Genomic DNA, 18,807 nt, shown 5'->3' with positions numbered 1-18,807 from the left:
TTCATACCCATTTATATAATTCCCCATAAAAATAAACTCATCCACCCCATTTCCTCACACCGAACTTCATCTTGAACTTCTTGCATTACTTCGTACAATGAATTAAGTATATAGAGCTCTGATAATCCCGCTCCTTGGATTTCTTTTTAATTTGATTCATGTAAGTTTGCTTCAGACAGTCTTTCAATCGTTCAATCGTTCAATCATTCATCTTTCAATCATTCAATCTTTCAAGTATAAAGTATTGATTCCAACTCCTCGTTCGTTGCTCATTACTTTCCCTCACTTTGTTTCGTGTTTCGAGTGTCTGGTGTCACGATACGAGGATATACAAAGGAAGAAGATCCATAGTGAAGTCAAAGTTCATTCTCGAATTCACTCATTTCTACTTCGAAAGAAAACGCATCCGCGACTTGGCAAGACTCAATCAAGGATCATAATACAACATAATCGACTCTTTTCAGCAAGCCAAAGAAAGTCCATTCAAACGTGCATTACATTACATTGCATTGCATGAAGAAGGGAAAGGCAAGGCAAGGCAAGGCAAAGGATTCTTCTATAATCGAACAACCACCTGGGCATTCATTCTCATTCAGACCAAGAAAGGGTGACTGGAAAATCGAACATTGGAAGCACCTCATCAGAAGGATTTATATCTACATAAAAACCTTGATGCGACTTCCTACATTACTTTATACATTCCTCAAACCTACATTTTCCAATACATGCCAACAACTTCCTTCGATCTCTCGCTCTCACTTCAGAACTACATAACCAACCTCCCTCTCCTTTACAATACAAATATAATAAATCAGTCTTTATTATAATTCTTCAATTATGAATCCAACAATGTCTCCACCACTTTCCATGTCTTCGCGCAAAAGATCCTCATCCATATCATCATTCGATTCTTTTGATTCGGATTTCTTCGAACAAACCTATGTCCCACTCTCAAATCTACCAACCCCACCTCTCTCATCTCATTCCTATGATACCACGGCAGCTCAATCACCAATATCTCTTTTCAGCTCCGACGAAATCCTTGATCCAGACTATTTGGGTATGTACTCGTAACCTTCCCAACCCATTCCGTCATGACATTATGCACACCATCAGCCTTTTTCCTGCAGAACATTTAGGCTAATATCTTTGGCAAAATCTAGGTCCTGCAATCCATCTCACAAACTTAATCCCCTCCTCCACTTCCTTAACCGATCCCTCCACTCAACTAGTCCACGCCATATTAACCCGCGCCGATCTACCAATCGAAATCCTCGCCCTCGCAGTCTGCATTCTCGATTCCCTCAATTCTAGATTTGCTCGCTCGTGGCGAATTTCATATCCCCTCGAATCATCCGAAGATCAATTACTCGAACAATACGATTTCCCCAGTCCACAATGTGCAGAAGAACAACACATCGATTCTACACACCCCGAAGTGATCGTTCTCGCAGCCCTCATATTGGCGATGAAATTTATAGATGATCAACAAGGAACCACCCTTTACTATGCGCAGAAATGGGCAAGAGGATTGTGGAGTTGTGATCAAATTAATTTCACGCAGAGAGCGATTATGGAAAATTTGAATTATAGATTACTACCACTTTGGGAAGAGGAAATTATTGAAGAAGCGAAGATGAGTATGGCGAGAGCGGCAAAGAGACAATCGTCACAATTATATTGTATGCAAGATTGGACACAATCAATGAAGAATTGTGGAATGGGGAGACCGATGAGTAGTGGGAAAGCTTGTAAGGGAATTGAAGGAGAAAATACACCACAACCGACACCAGTTGAATTACCATTTTGTGAAGATTTGGTCATGGGAATCGGAAGTGAACGACCGCTGGGAGGTACATCGATGTTAAGTCGAGAAACAAAAATAGCGTTTGGGGGAGTATTGGGTGGAGAGTATCAGGATGTGGATATGGATATTGATTTGGAGAGATTTCCGACATACGTGGATTCTTTCATGGTTCATGATGAACATATGAATTTTGTATGAGGATGCGCGCAGGATCAAGGCAAGAAGCTGGATCATGTCATGATATGATGACTTTACGATCGCATCTTTACAACCTCTTTCGACCCATACCTGGGGATCAACAGGGTATTCAAGGATTGTCTTTAACGGTAATACGTTACATGAAAGCCTTTCTTTCTCTCCTGGACAAACCGGAAACGAAAATTAGGAGTAATGTTTATGGCAATGGAATGGAGTGAAAGGGAATTTTGGATCGAATTGTTCTTGGTTGGAAATTGGTTGGCATGGAAAATGGAATGGCGCTTTATACCTCGAGAGAAGAGATTTTGGAACAAAGGTTCGAATCTGGTGTTTCTTGTTTTGCTGAGTTGTGGTTGTGGTTGTGATGAGGATGGATGAGGAGGAGGGTGGTGAGTGAGTGAGTGGCATTACATAGATTGTATATGCCTACCTGCCTACCTCAACTTCCTCCACTACCTGAAATTACGTAGTAATAATACCTACCTAGTAATAATATACATTACCTAATTTTATATTTCATATGGTTTTGCTATTATTGTTGTTTTTGTTTTTGTAAGTGTTTTTATTCTTCTTTCCTTTTCTTTCCTTTCCTTAGAGGGGGGGGAGTCATTCTGTCTTTCTTGTATGTATAGAGAGTGAGAGTGAGAGTTTGTTCTTGTTCTTATTCTTTATATCTAGGTATCTACAAGTATCTAAGTATCTAAGTATCTAAGTATCTAAGTATCTAAGTATCTAAGTATCTAAGTATCTAAGTATCTAAGTATCTAAGTATCTAAGTATCTAAGTATCTAAGTATCTAAGTATCTAAGTATCTAAGTATCTAAGTATCTAAGTATCTAAGTATCTAAGTATCTAAGTATCTAAGTAAGTAATAAGTATATATAAACAATTCAATTAACCTCAACTCAATTCATCTCACTTTAATTCACCTTAACTCATCTCAACTCGATTCGATTCAGCCTGGCCTGGCCTGACTAGATGAGAGGGAATAGAGAATAGGAATGGGGATGGGGATGAGATGGGATAGGGATAGGAATGGAAATGGGGATGAGAATGAGGATAGTGAGTAAGTAGGTGGTTAGAGGAGGTGGTTAGGGTAAGGAGGTGGTCAGGGTAGGTGGTTAGAGTAGTTAGAGTAGTTAGAGTAATCAGGTGGTCACAATGGAAAAATCTAGAATCTAGAGTCTAGAATTTAGATTGTTTGATTGTTTGATTGTTCGATTGTTCGATTGTTGTATGGATTGGTGTATGTGGATGTGGGTGGATGGGTTTGGGGGATGGGTTTGGGTGGATGGATGTATGGATGTATGGATGGTGTGGATCTAAAAGGGTCCAGAGAGATCGAGAGAGATCTAGAGTTACCGATTTACATTTATATTTTGTTCGTTTGGGTTGTTGATTGGTTGGTGGTGTGTGGATGGGTTTGGGTGGATGTGAATGTGGATTGATATATAAATCTAATTGGTTCATTTGGAATTGATGATTGGAATTGGAACTGGAATTGGAATTGGAATTGGAATTGGAATTAGTACGGCAGTTTGGAGGAGTGGGTAGGTTAGAGGGATCGAGAGGAGGGATGGAGAGGAGAGAGATTGGAAAGGGTCCAGAGAGATTGGAAAAAGCTTAGAGGGATCGAGAGGAAGGAGATCGGAAAGGGTCCAGAGAGATCGAGAGGGATCGAGAGAGGTCTAGAGTTATACCTACTTACTCATGCTTATGTTGTACTTATGTTTGATTGGTTGGGTTTGATTTTGGTTTGTTTGACTGGTTTGCTGGTGTGGGTGCTGCTGGTGCTGGTGCTGGTTAGTGGGTGTGACGGTTGGTGGGATTGGTTGGGGAAAGGATTGGTATGCGAGGTGAAGATGTGGATGTGGATGCAGGTGTAGGTGTAGGTGTGGAAGGGGAAAGGGGGTGTCATTGCATCTGTACAGTGCATATACGGATGAATGGTTGGGTGGGCGGATGGAGGGGTGTAGAATGGCATGGTATGGTATGGTATGGCGAGCTAGAGGGAAATTTATTTGCATTGGATTGCATTGGGTGGTGTGGTGTGGTGTGGTGGACCAGTTGAGTTGAGGTAAGTTGATGGCTGAGGAGACTGGGGGAAAGAAGAAAGGGGGAAAGAAAGAAAATTTGAATAGATGGATGAATGGATGGATGGATGGATGGGTGAGTGAATAGATTGGGGGAGAGGAATTGACGAATTAGAAGTTGGTAACTTTATGGATGGGTGGATCAGAGGTTGGTATTAGGTTATAGGGTGGTATTGAGATTCTTGGTATTGGGGGTGGAGGTGGGGTTAAATGCTAGGTGGTGGGGTATTTGGTGGGATTTTCGGTTAGGGAGGGGAGGGACGGGGGGTTGGAAGGTGGTGGTAGGATGGGAGGGAGGGATTGATGGGAGATGGATGGGAGGGGAGTGGTGAGTATAGGAGAGGTGGAGTGGGTTCGTTTTATTCGGTAGAGGAATATCATATGGTAGTAGAGGAGGGATAGATCTCGCGGATATGTATATGTGGTTTTGCGGATGGGCGGGCGGACGGGAGTTGTGTGAGCGGAGGGAAGTGGATTATGGTGATGTGAAGTGTGTGATATGCGGTATACATAGTGAGGGAAATGAATGGACTGTAAGGTAGGCAGATGGTGGCAGGTAGATAGCGAGCAGTAGAGTAGTGTGGGATCGGAGATTGAGAGGGATTGTGAATGTGAGTATGGGTGTTTGTGTGTAGATATATATCTAGATACATATATGTGTACACATGTATACGCAGAGTTAACCAGTTATTTCCTGGTCTGAGATCTCAAATCCGAGAGTTTGAATCTTAGAGGTGGAAACGAGAAAATGGGAATTGGAAATTGGAAGATATGGGAGGAGGAAGAGCGGAGCGGAGTGAGGCTGTGTATCTGTATGTTTATTTGGTAAGGAATGGAAAGATGACAGTGAGAGTAAGGGAAATTGTGAAACCAAAAAAAAATTCTGGATGTATGGAGAAAGCGGGAAAGGGGCACGGAAAAAGTGATGAGAAGAGAAGAGCGAGATTGGAATTGTAATCGTGATCGAAATTGATTAATGTCAACTTTATAATGAGGGAACGATGTGATTTCTATTTCTGTTGTTTTCATTCATGTGAAGATGAGGAGGGGGAATCCTACAGCAAGAGGGAATGATTATTTGACGAATTTGTACAGTTCGCTTTTACTTCTTGTTCTTTTCATTTATGATTGTAGTTTTTGGAAGTTTGAGTCGGATTCGTTTGTTTGTTTGTTTGTTTGAGTGTAATATTTGTGTGTAGATACCTAGATAGATATAGAATCCCTCTCAGAATTCTCTCCCTCAATCTTGTATTTTTTCGTGGTTTGGTATTGTAGGTTATGTTTTGGATTGTCATATATTATACTGAACTTATTACTTGAGGAGATTAAGGTGGTGAGATAGTCTACAGAGATATCTTTCATGTACATCTCATCTAGCTTTAACATTCTCTGATGTGTATGTATGAATTTTGACGTATGGAGATAGAGTCTAGACAGACGTCTTCTTTAAGATGAATGGAGAGAGTAAGATTGGAATTTACATAGACATGCTTCTTGTGTTTGTACCTCTTTTCTGATGAATTAGCTATATAAATGAGTATGTTGTAATAATTATATTGTAAAGTGTTTCGATGCTTTTGTGTTCTTTGTTTACTGGGGAGTTGGTATTGGTAGTTGGTATAATATAGTGAGAATAGATGGGATATATTGTTTGTGCATTAAAATGTAATTTCAATTGTATATAGTGTAGTGTGATGGATGTGTGTAGTGTTGTTTGATGATTTTTTTGATATAGTTGTGATTTTTGCGAGTTTGGGAGAGGGAGAGAGAGGCTCCGCTGTGAAAAGATGGTGATGATTTGTTTGGCTGGAAAAGGGGAGGGGAAGGCAGAGGAACATAAAAAGGATAGGAAAAGGGGGGGGGATAAAGATTTGAGTGATAGAGGGGAAAGACTAAAGTGAAGCTTTCGATGGGCTTGATAGATTTAATGATAATGAGGAGCAGGAGAGGGGAGTGAAATAGGAGAGAAAGCTTCTGTCAATGAAAAAAATCTCTATTGCTAGGAACTTCTGTTGTTGATTTTCCATGGGATAAATTGTTATTGCATAGCGATGGCCACTCTTCTTGGATATCAGAAACGTATTTCGCGGAAGAGCATAATTTTATATTTTCTTAAGAGGTTTCTTGACATGATGAAAGAGCGAGAAGAGCTTGATACAGAACAGAACTTGTATAGATCCTTAGACTTAAGAAAGAAGACGAACAGTTGATAAGTAGTTTCAGTTGAAGAGCCTCCTTGGGTTAAACGAGAAGTATTGCTTGGAAATTTACACTCGAATGCTCGTCGCCCCGCTTCTTCAACATTAGAAATTCGTCCTCCTTCTCACCCCTCTAAATACCCGCAGGTTCGACGAGGGAGCATGGCAGACGCAGCTTGCGCCAAATCAATTGCGACAGAAGGAAAGGAATCGCAATCGATCCAACTCGTCATCGAGAGCAGCGACGGGCTAGAGTTCTGTAGTCTTTGCAGTTTCAACAGGAAAGATTGTCTGATTTAACGAAAAGTAGCGATGGTATGGTAGGTCATTGGATGGATTTTCCGGAGAGGTTGCGTTCTTTTGTGTTTTGTTTTGGCAGTGGTCATAAGAAAAAGTCTTTAGATCATGGATGGAGTATGGATTGTATTGCGTAGGCTTCTTTTCTGTCTTGATAGGTATGTACAAATGATAACGAAGCGAAGATGACATCAACGATGACAAGATCTAACGAACTAATTCACATTCTTGACGACTGATGTCCACATCTAACAAAGAAGCTTCCGTTGCTATTTTACTGTACGGATTTCGAAGCTCTACGAATTCAAAGAGTACTTTGGACTTCATATCTCTAGAAAAATTGTGTTTACTTAGTACTTCTACAACTCTGTACGTTATTTTGTTAATATCCTTGTGGTATTTTTAACGCGTAATCTTGGCTTCTGGTGATGTGCTTTGATCGAATTTGCCGGCCTTTTAAGTTATTGATTGATCTACTTATCCGACGAATCAGCGGTAAAGGAGAATTTCCCCGTACCCATTGAAGCGACAAAGTGGGGAGGAGAGGGGGGGTACATGTTTGAGGACGAGTTAGGATTTCAGACTTTCTCAAAACAAGCCAAGCCAAGATTTCGAGTTCAATCAAGGAGTCATCTTGTTAGAATCAAGCCTATTACATAGTCTTCAGTACCTATCCGTATAGCTTCAATAGGGTTCAGCCCTAGATTTCGGTAGTTGAATGTTCAAATGATAAATTCAGTACCTAGCACGTGCCTAGGTAGGTAGGTTTGTTCAATCTCAACAAGAGAAATTCGCATCCATTTAATGCCGGTTTTATATTTGCCATTCCAGGGATCACTGATTCATTATACCGGTAATCTGTTCGGGAATCTATCGACACATTTTTTCTCTTTTCCGGACAAATTATCCTCATCTCAATATTGTATTTGTAATGAGATCCGCTTTGATGAGCACGCCATGAAGGCAATTTCACTACAATTTTGTGGGGTTTTGACATGTAAAGCTGTCCCCCGTATCAAAGAGTATGATATGCTCCCATCTTTAAGATACGAATTGAGATGTCTCGGAGGGCCGGGCTATATAAATTTCGTCTTATCGATGTCCATCACTTTGGTCTTCAGAAGGTTGATAGATGAATTGGGATAATACTGCATGAAGCTCTTATCTTACCCCATAAGTATGGGGCATCTACACCAAGTGCGTGTGAATGCTTTCCAGCATTGTCCCATTGCTTATATCTAGTGAATATCACGCAACTTGGTATGGCCAGCGACGAATTCAGAAAATAGAGAAGTGCAGAAAAAGTATGTTTCAGTTTACTCGTGGTTTATATACCGGGATCAAACCCGTATTTCTTTCTCATGATTCTTCGTAGCACATCCTGTCCTCATCATTTAGGCCTGTTCTCCTCGAGCTTTGGGGTAGTCTATCAACTATTTCGCTACAATGTCTGCCCAAATATCGCACATCCCATCTGATAGTCTGAATGATGAGAATGCCTTTCGGAACCCAGAAAAGCATGAAGCTGGAACAAAAGATACAATCGATCCCTTTGTAGCTGATCTTGAGGGAGAAGGATTAGAATTCGAAAAACAAAAACTCCGTGAGAAAGTTGAAGCTGTTGAGCTTATACCTACAGAGGCTTTTCAATGGAATGTTGATGGTGATCAGTCACCTTGTGAGTTCCCTAAACCCTCTAACTCGCGACTTTCAAAAACTTACATGAATACCTCCAGTTCCCGAGGTCGCTGCTTGTGTCTTGAATACGGATGATCCCAGTATTCCTTGCAACAGTAAGTAAATTTGTCCTGATTTATGATGACTGGTTGTTTTTCATCCTGATTATATATAGCATTCCGCGCCTGGTTGCTCATGACTGTCTTCGTCATCGTTTTCGCTGGTGCTAATCAATTCTTTGCTTTGCGCTATGTATGTCATTATAGTATACGCAGCTTTAATTGGCTCAACACAATTGCTAATTGAGTACAGCCTTCCTTGAGTATCGGATATGTTGTGGCACAGTTATTAGTATTCCCAATTGGGCGAGCCTGGGAGAAACTACCTCGATGGAGAGTACCACTTGGGGCATTATCATTCGACATCAATCCGGGGAAATTTTCTGTGAAAGAACATGCCTTAATCGTCATTGTGAGTCTAAGTTGGCACCCTAATTCTCTCATCCCGAGAAAGAACTAATAACCCTGAAGTGTGTGAATATCAGTGCCAGCGCTGCCTATGCTACAGGCGCTCTTGTGGCAATCGTTAGTCCCGTTTACTGGAACCATGACAACGGTGCCGGATTCACGTTTGCTTTCCTTTTAACAACCCAAATGCTTGGATTCGGCCTTGCAGGTCTTGCCCGCCGGTGGATCGTTTATCCAGCAGCTCTCATCTGGCCTGCCGCATTACCCTCCACAGTTCTTTTCCGCTCGCTACATGAACCTCAAGAACACTTCTCAGCCAACGGTTGGACTTTATCCCGTTATAGATTCTTCTCCTACTTCACAATTCTCGCATTTGTTATTTTTTGGTTCCCAGACTATCTTTGGACGAGTCTAAGTACATTTGCTTTTATCACTTGGATCGTCCCGAAAAATCAAGTCGTCAATACGATCTTTGGCATGAATTCTGGTTTAGGTCTGCTACCAATTAGCTTCGATTGGACTCAAATCACATATGCCGGTACTCCTCTCACAACACCTTTCTACATTACCTGCAATGCATTTGCGGTCGTGGTGATTTTTTATCTATTTTTATCGCCTATTTTATATTACAGTAATGTCTGGAATAGTGCATAGTAAGTACCAAGCTACCTAACTTTGAAATATACCACCCGTTGACAATAAAACTAGTCTCCCACTACTATCCTCGAGCACATTCGATAACACAGGGTCAAGCTATAATATCTCCCGTGTCGTCGACTCCAACCTGGATTTTGTCCTAAGCAAGTATGAAGAATATTCTCCTATGTATATTTCTATGTCGTATTCATTATCCTACGCTCTCTCATTTGCGGCCGTCACCGCAATAGTGGTTCACACCTACCTCTACAACGGAGCGGAAATCTGGGCCAAGTTCAGAAATTCTCGGGCTGGAGGTGAAGATATCCATAAACGACTTATGAACAATTACAAAGAAGTGCCTAGTTGGTGGTACGGCATTCTGAGCGTTGTTATCATTGGTCTCGGCATTTTCACAGTTCGATACTGGGATTCAGGTCTTCCAGTCTGGGGATTCATCGTCGTATGTTGCGGCATGGCAGTCACACTCATTATCCCCGAAGGAATCCTCGAAGGCACAACAAATCAGCGTATCTTCCTCAATATCATCACCGAGTTGATAGCCGGCTATGCCTGGCCTGGTAAACCTATCGCAAACATGATGGTTAAATGCTACGGATACAATTCCGTAAAACATGGTCTGGATTTCGCTCAAGATCTCAAGTTGGGTCAGTACATGAAGATTCCTCCACGTGTACTTTTCGCAGGACAAGTATATGCATCTGTCCTAGCAACTGCTACTCAAACAGGAGTATTGAGATGGATGTTGGGACATATTCCAAACCTATGCAGTTCGAAAAATACACAGCGCTTTACGTGTGCAGGGTCAAAAGTCGTGTATAATGCTTCGCTTATCTGGGGAACAATTGGTCCGCAAAGAATGTTCCAAGCGGGCCAGACTTACAATAGTATCATGTACTTCTTCCTTATTGGACCGGTGGTTACGATTGCAGTCTATTTCATTTATAGGAGGTATCCTAATAGTTGGGTACGATATATCAATGTACCGGTTTTCTTCAACGCGGCTGGAAACATCCCACCGGCAAATACGACACAGTATTCGCTTTGGTTTATATTTGGATTTTTATTCAATTTTTTGATCAGAAAGAGAGCTTTCGCATGGTGGAAGAGATACAACTGTAAGTACACTCCTTGCCCCTCATTCACATTATCCCTCGCTCCTCATCAATCCTCCCATTCCTTATTTTGCACTTTGCATCTAACAATCCGTCTAGATCTTCTCCAGGCCGCAATGGATACAGGAACAGCACTTGCAACTATCATTATTTTCTTCGCATTAACATACAATAACATAACGCTTAGCTGGTGGGGAAATAACGTTGGTTCTGATACCGATGATTCGAATTCGGTACCGTATCTGAAAGTATCTCCCGGTGGATATTTTGGAAAGGCTCCGGGACATTTCTAATGAATAGAGGATGGTGATGTGAGTGATATCATAGAAAGATTGTAAATTTTAATTTTAAGCGGACAACGAAGCGGTTGTGGTCATAGGATACCAAATAATGCAACTGTTAATTTATATTGTCACATGGGTCGGAGTTATTGCCATGTTCATCACGTATAGAAAACTTGTTCTTGATTAATATATACTATCAAGTTGGCTTGAGGCATATGCGTATCTTGCATTATATAATTCACGATATTATACCCCATAACCCTATAATTTGTCATACCTCTCATCTAGCCCTCGACCTCAAACAGGGATGCGATATATCAAAGAGTCACGCAGCATACCCCACGGTATTGTGTAACTCGAGGATATGCATGATAGAGGCACGACCTACTGACCTGTGAGCGTTAAGGCTACCTACCTACACACGCTTACTTTTATCTAGAAATCTCCATGGATCAGGAAACTAGAAATTTGTTGAATTGATACCGAGCGCTATTGTTCCGAGTATGAGTGCAGCATTGCATCTACATATGCAATGTAATCCTTCATTGCCTACTTTCCTGGGACCGAGAAAAACGAGGGGCAAAAGGTAGGGGAATGGGGATGGGGATGGGAAATGTGAGATAGAGGCACGGTTTATCGGTCGGTGAGCATCAAAGAGCTATCTTTCCTCAGCAACAGAATAATGTGATATTCTATACTTTTCCCTAAAAATCAAATATTGCATATGCAATGCGATCCTTCATTATGTTCCTGGAATCATATCATTAAAGCGAACAGTAACATAGAAAGAGGCACAGATTCATATCCATACCCATTCATCCCCGCTCCGCTCGGTGAGAGTCACAGATAAACCGTCCAACTTACCGCTTTGCTTTGTGCAGTATCTGTGCAGGATCCACGAGATAGCAATAGCCAGCGAGATAGTGATTATAGATTGCTGATTCTGACTGACACAATCTTATCTATACCTGCCTCCACTACTGAGGCCGATAACGCGCATTTGAACAATACACCAAAAATAGATTTTCGCCTAATGAAAAAAGAAATTTTAGAATCTGTATGGTGTGTTTATAGAAATCTATTAAAGAAAGATAGAATTCAATCTCATTGAAGACTTTTTGTGAAACAAATTATATCATTAAATAGCCCTTAGAGTTAGCTCTATTTATCTGTTTTTAGATTTCATTTCGAAGTTTTCTTTAAGAAGTGTACTAATATTTAAAATCTATTTTCAAATAGTTTTCCTTATAATGTATAGACTATTCTAGAATAAGCGAGATAAGCTTAGTAAGAACTTTTATCTAAAGCTCAGGCCCAGGCTTATCTCGCTTAAATCGTATGACTAATTTAGCTTGAGATAGTTTCTATAATATTAAAAAAAAAATTCAATTCAGTACACAACTTTAAACAGATTAATAAAATAAAATGAAAAGAGAAACAATTATAAATTAGAATTCAAGAAATCGATCGATATAATTGCTTTTGAATTATCTCAAAAACTGGAATTTCTATCAAATTTTAATCAATAAATCTGTTTTATATAAGTATCCCAAATATTACTAAGATTTGATGACTAATCATACCTTAAATGAGTTGATAATTAATTGAGCCTTGAATCTTGAATGATATCATCAATAATAAAAAAACTATTCAATCCAGTATACAACCCTAAAGGAATTGATAAAATAAAAGGAAAAGTAATACACTTCTTAATTAGAATTTAAAGAATCGATAGGTATAACTACTTTTAAATTATTTCAAAAATTAAAATTTATATTTAATTTAGTAATATTTGATAAATAAAAGATTGAAGATCAAATTGAAATATTTAGTTTCTTATTCTTCAAATACTATTAAATTCGATATAAATTTCAATTTTTGAGATATTTCAAAAGTAATTATATCGATCGATTCCTTGAACTCTAATTAATAGTTATAATTCTTTTCTTTTCATTTTATCAATTCCTTTAAGGTTATATACTGAATTGAATACTTTTTTCTGTATAAAAGCACACCACTAAATTCTAAATATGGTTTTAATTTAAGCGAAAATCTATTTTTGGTGTATTGTTCAAATGCGCGTTATCGGCCTCAGTACCATACACAGTACAATATACTCGGTGTCGTTTTGAATAAATGCCGACCTCAATTTAACTAGTATATATCACACCAAAAACTATTAAAAGTCACCTATTTCAAAATTCTATATCAATTCAAATATAAAGATTGAAGATATCAAACTTTAGATTTCTTTAGATATTTAAACAAATTCTATATTCGTCTTTACAAAATTGAATAATCTTACTTTAATTTTTAATTATTCAAGAAATTAAAAAAGCAGAAGTATAAAAATCAATATTCGCTAATTTTCAGGCTTTAACTCCTTATAATTAAGGCCTAAAATATCACTTTTTGAATCTGATTTCTTTAGATTATGATTTCTTTTATATTATATTCAAAGATCTGAAATCTTGATATATTATATTTTAATAGATTCTGATTCTATCAAAAAAGAAATAAAAGAGAAAATTATATTAGTTCTTTTGATATTGAATTTTGAAAACGTTGAATATTACGAATTTGAGTGAAGAATTCGTCTAAATTTGAGGTCGGCATTCATTCAAAACGAGACCGAGTACACACACCATGGAAAGATGGGACAAGGTGCCACAAATCCGCGCCTCCCTCATGCATCTTTCTTGGGTCTTGATGTGATATGATAGCGGATATGTAAGATTGCAATACCATGTGATATGGTACGATCAAAGTGTGGAGAACATGCCTGTCTATCTAATTATTACCCATCCGTAGATATGAACACCTAAGAACTCCAGCGCTTACGTATACATACCTAGCTAGGTCTGGCGAGTCTATACCGCCGTCTCTGCCTCTGTATTGCATTACGATTCAAATCTGATGATTTGCCTCTGGATCCTCTGTCCTCGCACATACCATTAATCATTGCCGTCTCCGACCCTCGTTTCCGCGGGCGCGGTGCAGCATTGTGCAGCATCGACGATTGATTCGTACAGACAGGCTCGGATCGTATTTTCGGAAAGTCGCTCGCGAATGTTTCAGAGGAAGGTGCAGGATGCGGCCCGAGAGTCGTGGGATAGGGTTAGTGGAAGGCTGGGAACTTCTGTTTTGTCGGGGCTGGAGCGATGGGATGGAATGGGCTGGACCCCCACGATAACATAGCATAGCATAGCCTTACTTGATGCATGCAGTTCGTTGGTCACAATAGAGCACGTGCTAGCGTGCCAGATTGGTGTATTTTGTTTCTGAATATTGCGTGAAGAGTGGTGTTTGGGGATATATTTGGTGAGAGGGTCGGTGGTCATGGCTCACTAGGTAGGTACTAGTACTTGCGAATTGCTCAGACAGAGCTGAAAATTGGTGGAGGTCAAAATATTCTGGAAAGCCGTCCCGAGATGATCATCGCTATCAATGACCGGATGGATCGTGTATTGCTGACGATACTTTCTACAAAAACGGATGAACTGGCTGAGTGAGAATGCGGAGTGCATTGAAGATGGAAATGAAATTGTATTATGCCTGTCTACACGACAAGCTTCCCCATTCCAGCCCCGCGGAAAGTGGATAGAGCAAAATGTGATGAAATGTTGTAAATAGTAAGCGTGATGTGATAGAGAATCCAGCCCTGGTCTGAACGGTGATTACTTGACGCGGAGCTAAGTCGGCACATACGGGTTGTTTTGATTGAAGAAACGTTATGGTGGGAACGGTTAAACAAGATGATGTTCGGCCCGTCCGTTTCAGCTTTCGTTTGCATTTCTTATTGGAGTATGAATGCCAATCCAGAAGCTAATACTAGTACGTACCAGGCAAGCGATATCAGTGTCTCAATGTGGATATGTGTTCATTTAAGCGATTCTAGTGCTTGAAGATCGTGGGGAAACCTATGTGGCACTCTTTGAGGGGTGTTAGTGGAGAGTGTTGTGAATTATGGATCAGAGTGGGATAGGCAATGTTTAGAAGCAATTAAGAGACAATTCAGAGGCGATATTGGGCCATAAATGGAAGGTGTCTGTATTGTGGGGGTGGAGTGATAGGTGATATAGATTGAACAACCCATAAAGAAAGTTAGTGAGTTTGGCAATCCATACCTCATCCGGGGTTGGGACACCAAAACGGCAGTTTACTCAATGGGCGAGACTCTCTCGGGAGCGCGGCGCTTTGTTTTGCAGTCAATTTCAGGAAGGGGAAAGGAGGGATATCAATTTCAAGGAGCTGCGGCTGTTGTAATAGGAAGTTCCCGGCAAATACTCGGCTAGATTCAACTGAAATATAGGGTAGCAGTGTGAAACCTGCGTCGGCTCCGTATAACGGTTGTCAATCTTCAGGTGATAGATTATTGAAGTTTCAGGGATATATGTTTCGAGGTTATTTAGTCAAGCCATTCAAGCATAGTGGTATGCTGTATACATTAGAGCCGGTGGCCCGGTGGTTTGATCCTTTTACAGTGCTCGTATCTGACATAGAATGTCAAGTAAATCGTCCCATATCCAGATCCACATACTACATCCTATATCTGACCCCCAATGATTGCTATCTGAACTTGTGAACATTATACCTGGTGATGTATAGCCCAGGGACAAGCCAGCAGCTCAATGGCATCCTAAATCTCGTACTTCGGCTGAAGTATTGAATCGTAAGCGTTCAAAATGATCGAGATGATAGGACGAATAATTTGGCTTTTCATCGGGATTCACCTAACACAGAAGTTGTACGAATGATCCATTGTAATCACACAACAAATGCAGTTTTGTTACGCAATCAAGCCTTGAAAGTTTCTTTTGCATGCGCTGAGGAATGCATATGTATGTATATACTAATCTAGAAGTAAGAAACGCAATTCCCATAAGACATAAGTGGAGAAAGCAAAATCCTCATTTTAGACGCAAGAAACTGAACAGTTTGTACAAAAGACTCTCATGTTGTGATAGTGTCTAGCTTCTAGCTGTGAAGATAAATCATACTTGATTGGTAATGATGATCGCTCCTTGGGCTGGCTGAGAAGTTCTCGTACTTACAGAGAGTTCAGGGGAAATGCTGAAATGAATGTAAGACATTTTTCGTCAAACCCTGGCCAACGTGGAGGCTCAACCCCTACCCGCACCCGATTCGGTTTGTGGCATGAAGTTCAAGAGTTTTCAAAAGGGAAGTCGAAGCATCCCGACGGAAAGGGCCAGGCCGAAGCCTGGTCCGGCGTCCCCCCGTTGACGTTGATGAAGCTTATGTAAATGTTGGTTGGGGGTTAAATCCGCGCCGATGATGATTAAGATGCAAATTAACAGGGAGGAAACACAGGAGTCAGGGATTGTGTGACTTAGAACATGGATTTACATGAGAACATGGTAGGGTTGGAGGCTAGCTGTGCCAGCGATCATCGGTCACTAGATGCTTTTCATTATTGTGACTGAGGTTAATACAGATTTACTCCGTATCGCCCTACAGACATGTCTGTACAGATGGACTTAGGGCGGCAATGCATGTGCTTCCGGCATCGTAAATTAAGTGTGATATTTAAGTTTCGCGAAATTCAAGATTGTAGTGGGGAAGATGTAGGGCAGGAGCTTAATATCAGTCGGTGCGTACCCTAGTAGATCGAAACTGTATATTGAGTGGCGTGAAAGGAGGGGTTAGCCAATATACTCTGGGCTGAAAATAGAAGCGGAGAAACTTGAGTATGAGAAAGAATTGTTTGCGAAAGACCGAAAAGTAAACTTCGACATGCCTTGGATCTTGTACCGTTTCAATGTCTACCAATAGTAGCATCATCGACTCTACGAGAACTGACGCGTCTTTGAAATTCTTGCTAAGAGATCCAAGGAAGTAGGTAAAACTTCAGCACCAGTAGGCGCACATTATAGGTGTACACGCAAGGTATGAAGGCGCCCCGCATAGCTGTCAAAGGGGTTGCTTCGACCGGCCCATTGACTAACCATATGAGGAGTATATTTAGTAGCAAATGCTCGTCGATTGATCTTTATCAAAGCCCTGCGTTATCTTCCCTCGCATCTGATTTGTGGCGTACATTGAATACGCTTGTTTGCTTTCAAAATAGAATTGCTGGTGTTGATAGTGGGCGTAGATGGGAGGTAGACAAAGCAAATTCGACAGTGGATCTCGATGGCAGGATTTACATTGTGATCCAATTGAAATATTCGAAGAGGGGGAGCATAGAAAAGGAGAGGGGTTGATGACGATGGAAGCCTCACTCTTCTCACCGCTTAACGAATGCAGGGCAGGACATGGGTGCCGGGGCTGTGACATGCATCCCTAGTCTGTTGCTTCTCTCGTGCATGCGTTATAATAATGAATAAATGAAACAGGCAACTTTGATATCTGGCGAGCAGGTGTCGATAACCAAATAATCGTAAGAATCTGGGCAAAGACTGTCGGAGGGATCTACTGTTGCCTGACTTTGGATGTAAGTATATAAATATCAAGCAGATCCTCATCTAAGAATGAGCTTCAATCATCCGCTTTGAAAAGTTTCTCCCTGATCCTCTCCTGTATCGATCAATCCAACCTTCAGCCTTATATCACCAGCAAATAATAATCGATCCCAGCATACCGAACAACTCCCTCTTCATCTCATTCACACCACCGAGACGCCTATTCACACCTCTCTTTTTCTTTCCATATCTACCGCTTTCATCACACCAAAATGGCAGCCATCGAGATTACTCCCATTGTCAACAACTGCTGCGTGCAATGCTGCAAAGAAGAGCAGTATGGCGATCACGACTATTGCGGTTGGTGTGAAGTTACAGATTGTCTTTAGCAGAGAACTATCATCTTGTCTCAGTGTAAGCTGATAAAGTTACACACAATGACATGGGGACGATTATTTTTATGCTTTGGAAATCCTCTCGACAGAACCAAGTGGGGGTTATCTCTTTTGGGAAATAATGGAATTATGGCATCGGAGCATAGGCGCATGAGATACAACCCGATTCTCTGGGTTGAGACGGACGGTATGGGTCATTTGGCATGGGTTGAACTCGGGAATAGGATTGGCTGATGATGATGTGCGAATTGCACATTTGTGGGATCATTTTTGGCACCGAAATTTCTGTTAAGATAATTTATATGTGCTTAATAATGGAAGATGCCAAGTGTCGTTGGAATTCATTTCCTTGTTCCTGCGTGTCTGTAATCTGGTTTCTTTTCTGAAAGATTGATTCATGTGGCTTTTGTGAAACCCTGTAAGATAAATGTAAAACAAACGAGGCTGTGATGCAAATCTTTATGCAAATTGGCAAAAGTCTTTCCATGGAAGAAACCTGGCCAGTCGTGATGCACAAAATGTGACGACAGTTACATCGCATCCAAGACTTCTGGAAAGCTGATGAAGGCTGTCGTGAAACCCTTGAGAGTAGTCAGACCACAGCTCATACAAGAGGCGCTTGTCACACAATCCAAAAGGTTCTAATTTTTTCTGCCCGAGTACAGAACTTTCAGCCTACTCGGAAACAGCATCCTAAGCAATAGGTATTGCACTTTACGGGAATCTCATGGCTTTTCTCTATGCTTGCATGTGAGGTGCGACGTGGCAGCTTGAGACTTCCCTCCATCATCTTGTGATTGATCCCAGCGAACTGAAAAGATTTGAATGCCCAGAGGAAGATTATCAACCACGTAAAATACGAGCTATACGTGATTCTAATGACACAATGAAGGGTTTTGCGGTGGCTGCAGCAATGAAGAGCTTGGCGTAAGAAAGTAGGAGGGTATGACAGGTAAAACTCGGTATGCTGACTGCCGACACCCGATGCAAGAAGAAAAAGATGAAGAAAGAATGTTTCGGGACGAATACCGTTGAAATACAACGTTGGATCATACCAGTTTGGAGAGTGGCGTGATAAGAGAGGACAGAGCGCATCCAAAAACGGAACGAGCGTGATGGAAATGGAAGCGAGCAACGATTTAATGGCAGAGAAGTCGAAAGTGGCGACAAGACAGTTCAAGTAGGTAAAAAGACTTC

General features: G+C 40.8%; 4 protein-coding genes across 4 annotated transcripts; all 4 read left to right on the top strand.

Moving 5' to 3' along the window:
- The first annotated feature begins 125 nt into the window (after positions 1–125).
- EAE98_010724 (uncharacterized protein) lies at positions 126–2,539 on the top strand. The gene is made up of 2 exons (XM_038958345.1): positions 126–1,060; positions 1,164–2,539. The coding sequence occupies exons 1-2, from the start codon at positions 838–840 to the stop codon at positions 2,003–2,005; spliced, it is 1,065 nt and encodes a 354-aa protein (XP_038805351.1). The 5' UTR covers positions 126–837; the 3' UTR covers positions 2,006–2,539.
- A 5,500-nt stretch (positions 2,540–8,039) lies between these two features.
- Positions 8,040–10,802, top strand: EAE98_010723 (uncharacterized protein; the record flags this gene model as incomplete). The annotated part of the gene is made up of 7 exons (XM_038958344.1): positions 8,040–8,271; positions 8,330–8,386; positions 8,446–8,522; positions 8,583–8,741; positions 8,801–9,390; positions 9,446–10,512; positions 10,609–10,802. 7 exons carry the CDS (start codon positions 8,040–8,042, stop codon positions 10,800–10,802), a joined length of 2,376 nt encoding a protein of 791 aa, XP_038805350.1.
- Positions 10,803–17,652: 6,850 nt separating this feature from the next.
- On the top strand, positions 17,653–17,844 carry EAE98_010722 (uncharacterized protein; the record flags this gene model as incomplete). Its single annotated transcript, XM_038958343.1, has 1 exon — positions 17,653–17,844. The coding sequence occupies one exon, from the start codon at positions 17,653–17,655 to the stop codon at positions 17,842–17,844; it is 192 nt and encodes a 63-aa protein (XP_038805349.1).
- Positions 17,845–18,496: 652 nt separating this feature from the next.
- Positions 18,497–18,794, top strand: EAE98_010721 (uncharacterized protein; the record flags this gene model as incomplete). Its single annotated transcript, XM_038958342.1, has 2 exons — positions 18,497–18,537; positions 18,617–18,794. 2 exons carry the CDS (start codon positions 18,497–18,499, stop codon positions 18,792–18,794), a joined length of 219 nt encoding a protein of 72 aa, XP_038805348.1.
- Between the last annotated feature and the right edge of the window lie 13 nt (positions 18,795–18,807).

This window comes from Botrytis deweyae (assembly GCF_014898535.1).
Source record: "Botrytis deweyae strain B1 chromosome Unknown BDEW_039, whole genome shotgun sequence".
Lineage (NCBI taxonomy): Eukaryota > Fungi > Ascomycota > Leotiomycetes > Helotiales > Sclerotiniaceae > Botrytis > Botrytis deweyae.
Note: the sequence above shows the minus strand (reverse complement) of the source record. Positions and strands in the feature narration are given on the sequence as shown.

What these genes read in the sequence shown, in the direction of transcription:
- EAE98_010724 (XM_038958345.1), top strand. Translation starts at nt 838, where the DNA reads ATGAATCCAACAATGTCTCCACCACTTTCCATGTCTTCGCGCAAAAGA. An exon ending in CCTTGATCCAGACTATTTGG is followed by an intron (nt 1,061 to 1,163) that starts GTATGTACTCGT and finishes GGCAAAATCTAG; the next exon opens with GTCCTGCAATCCATCTCACA.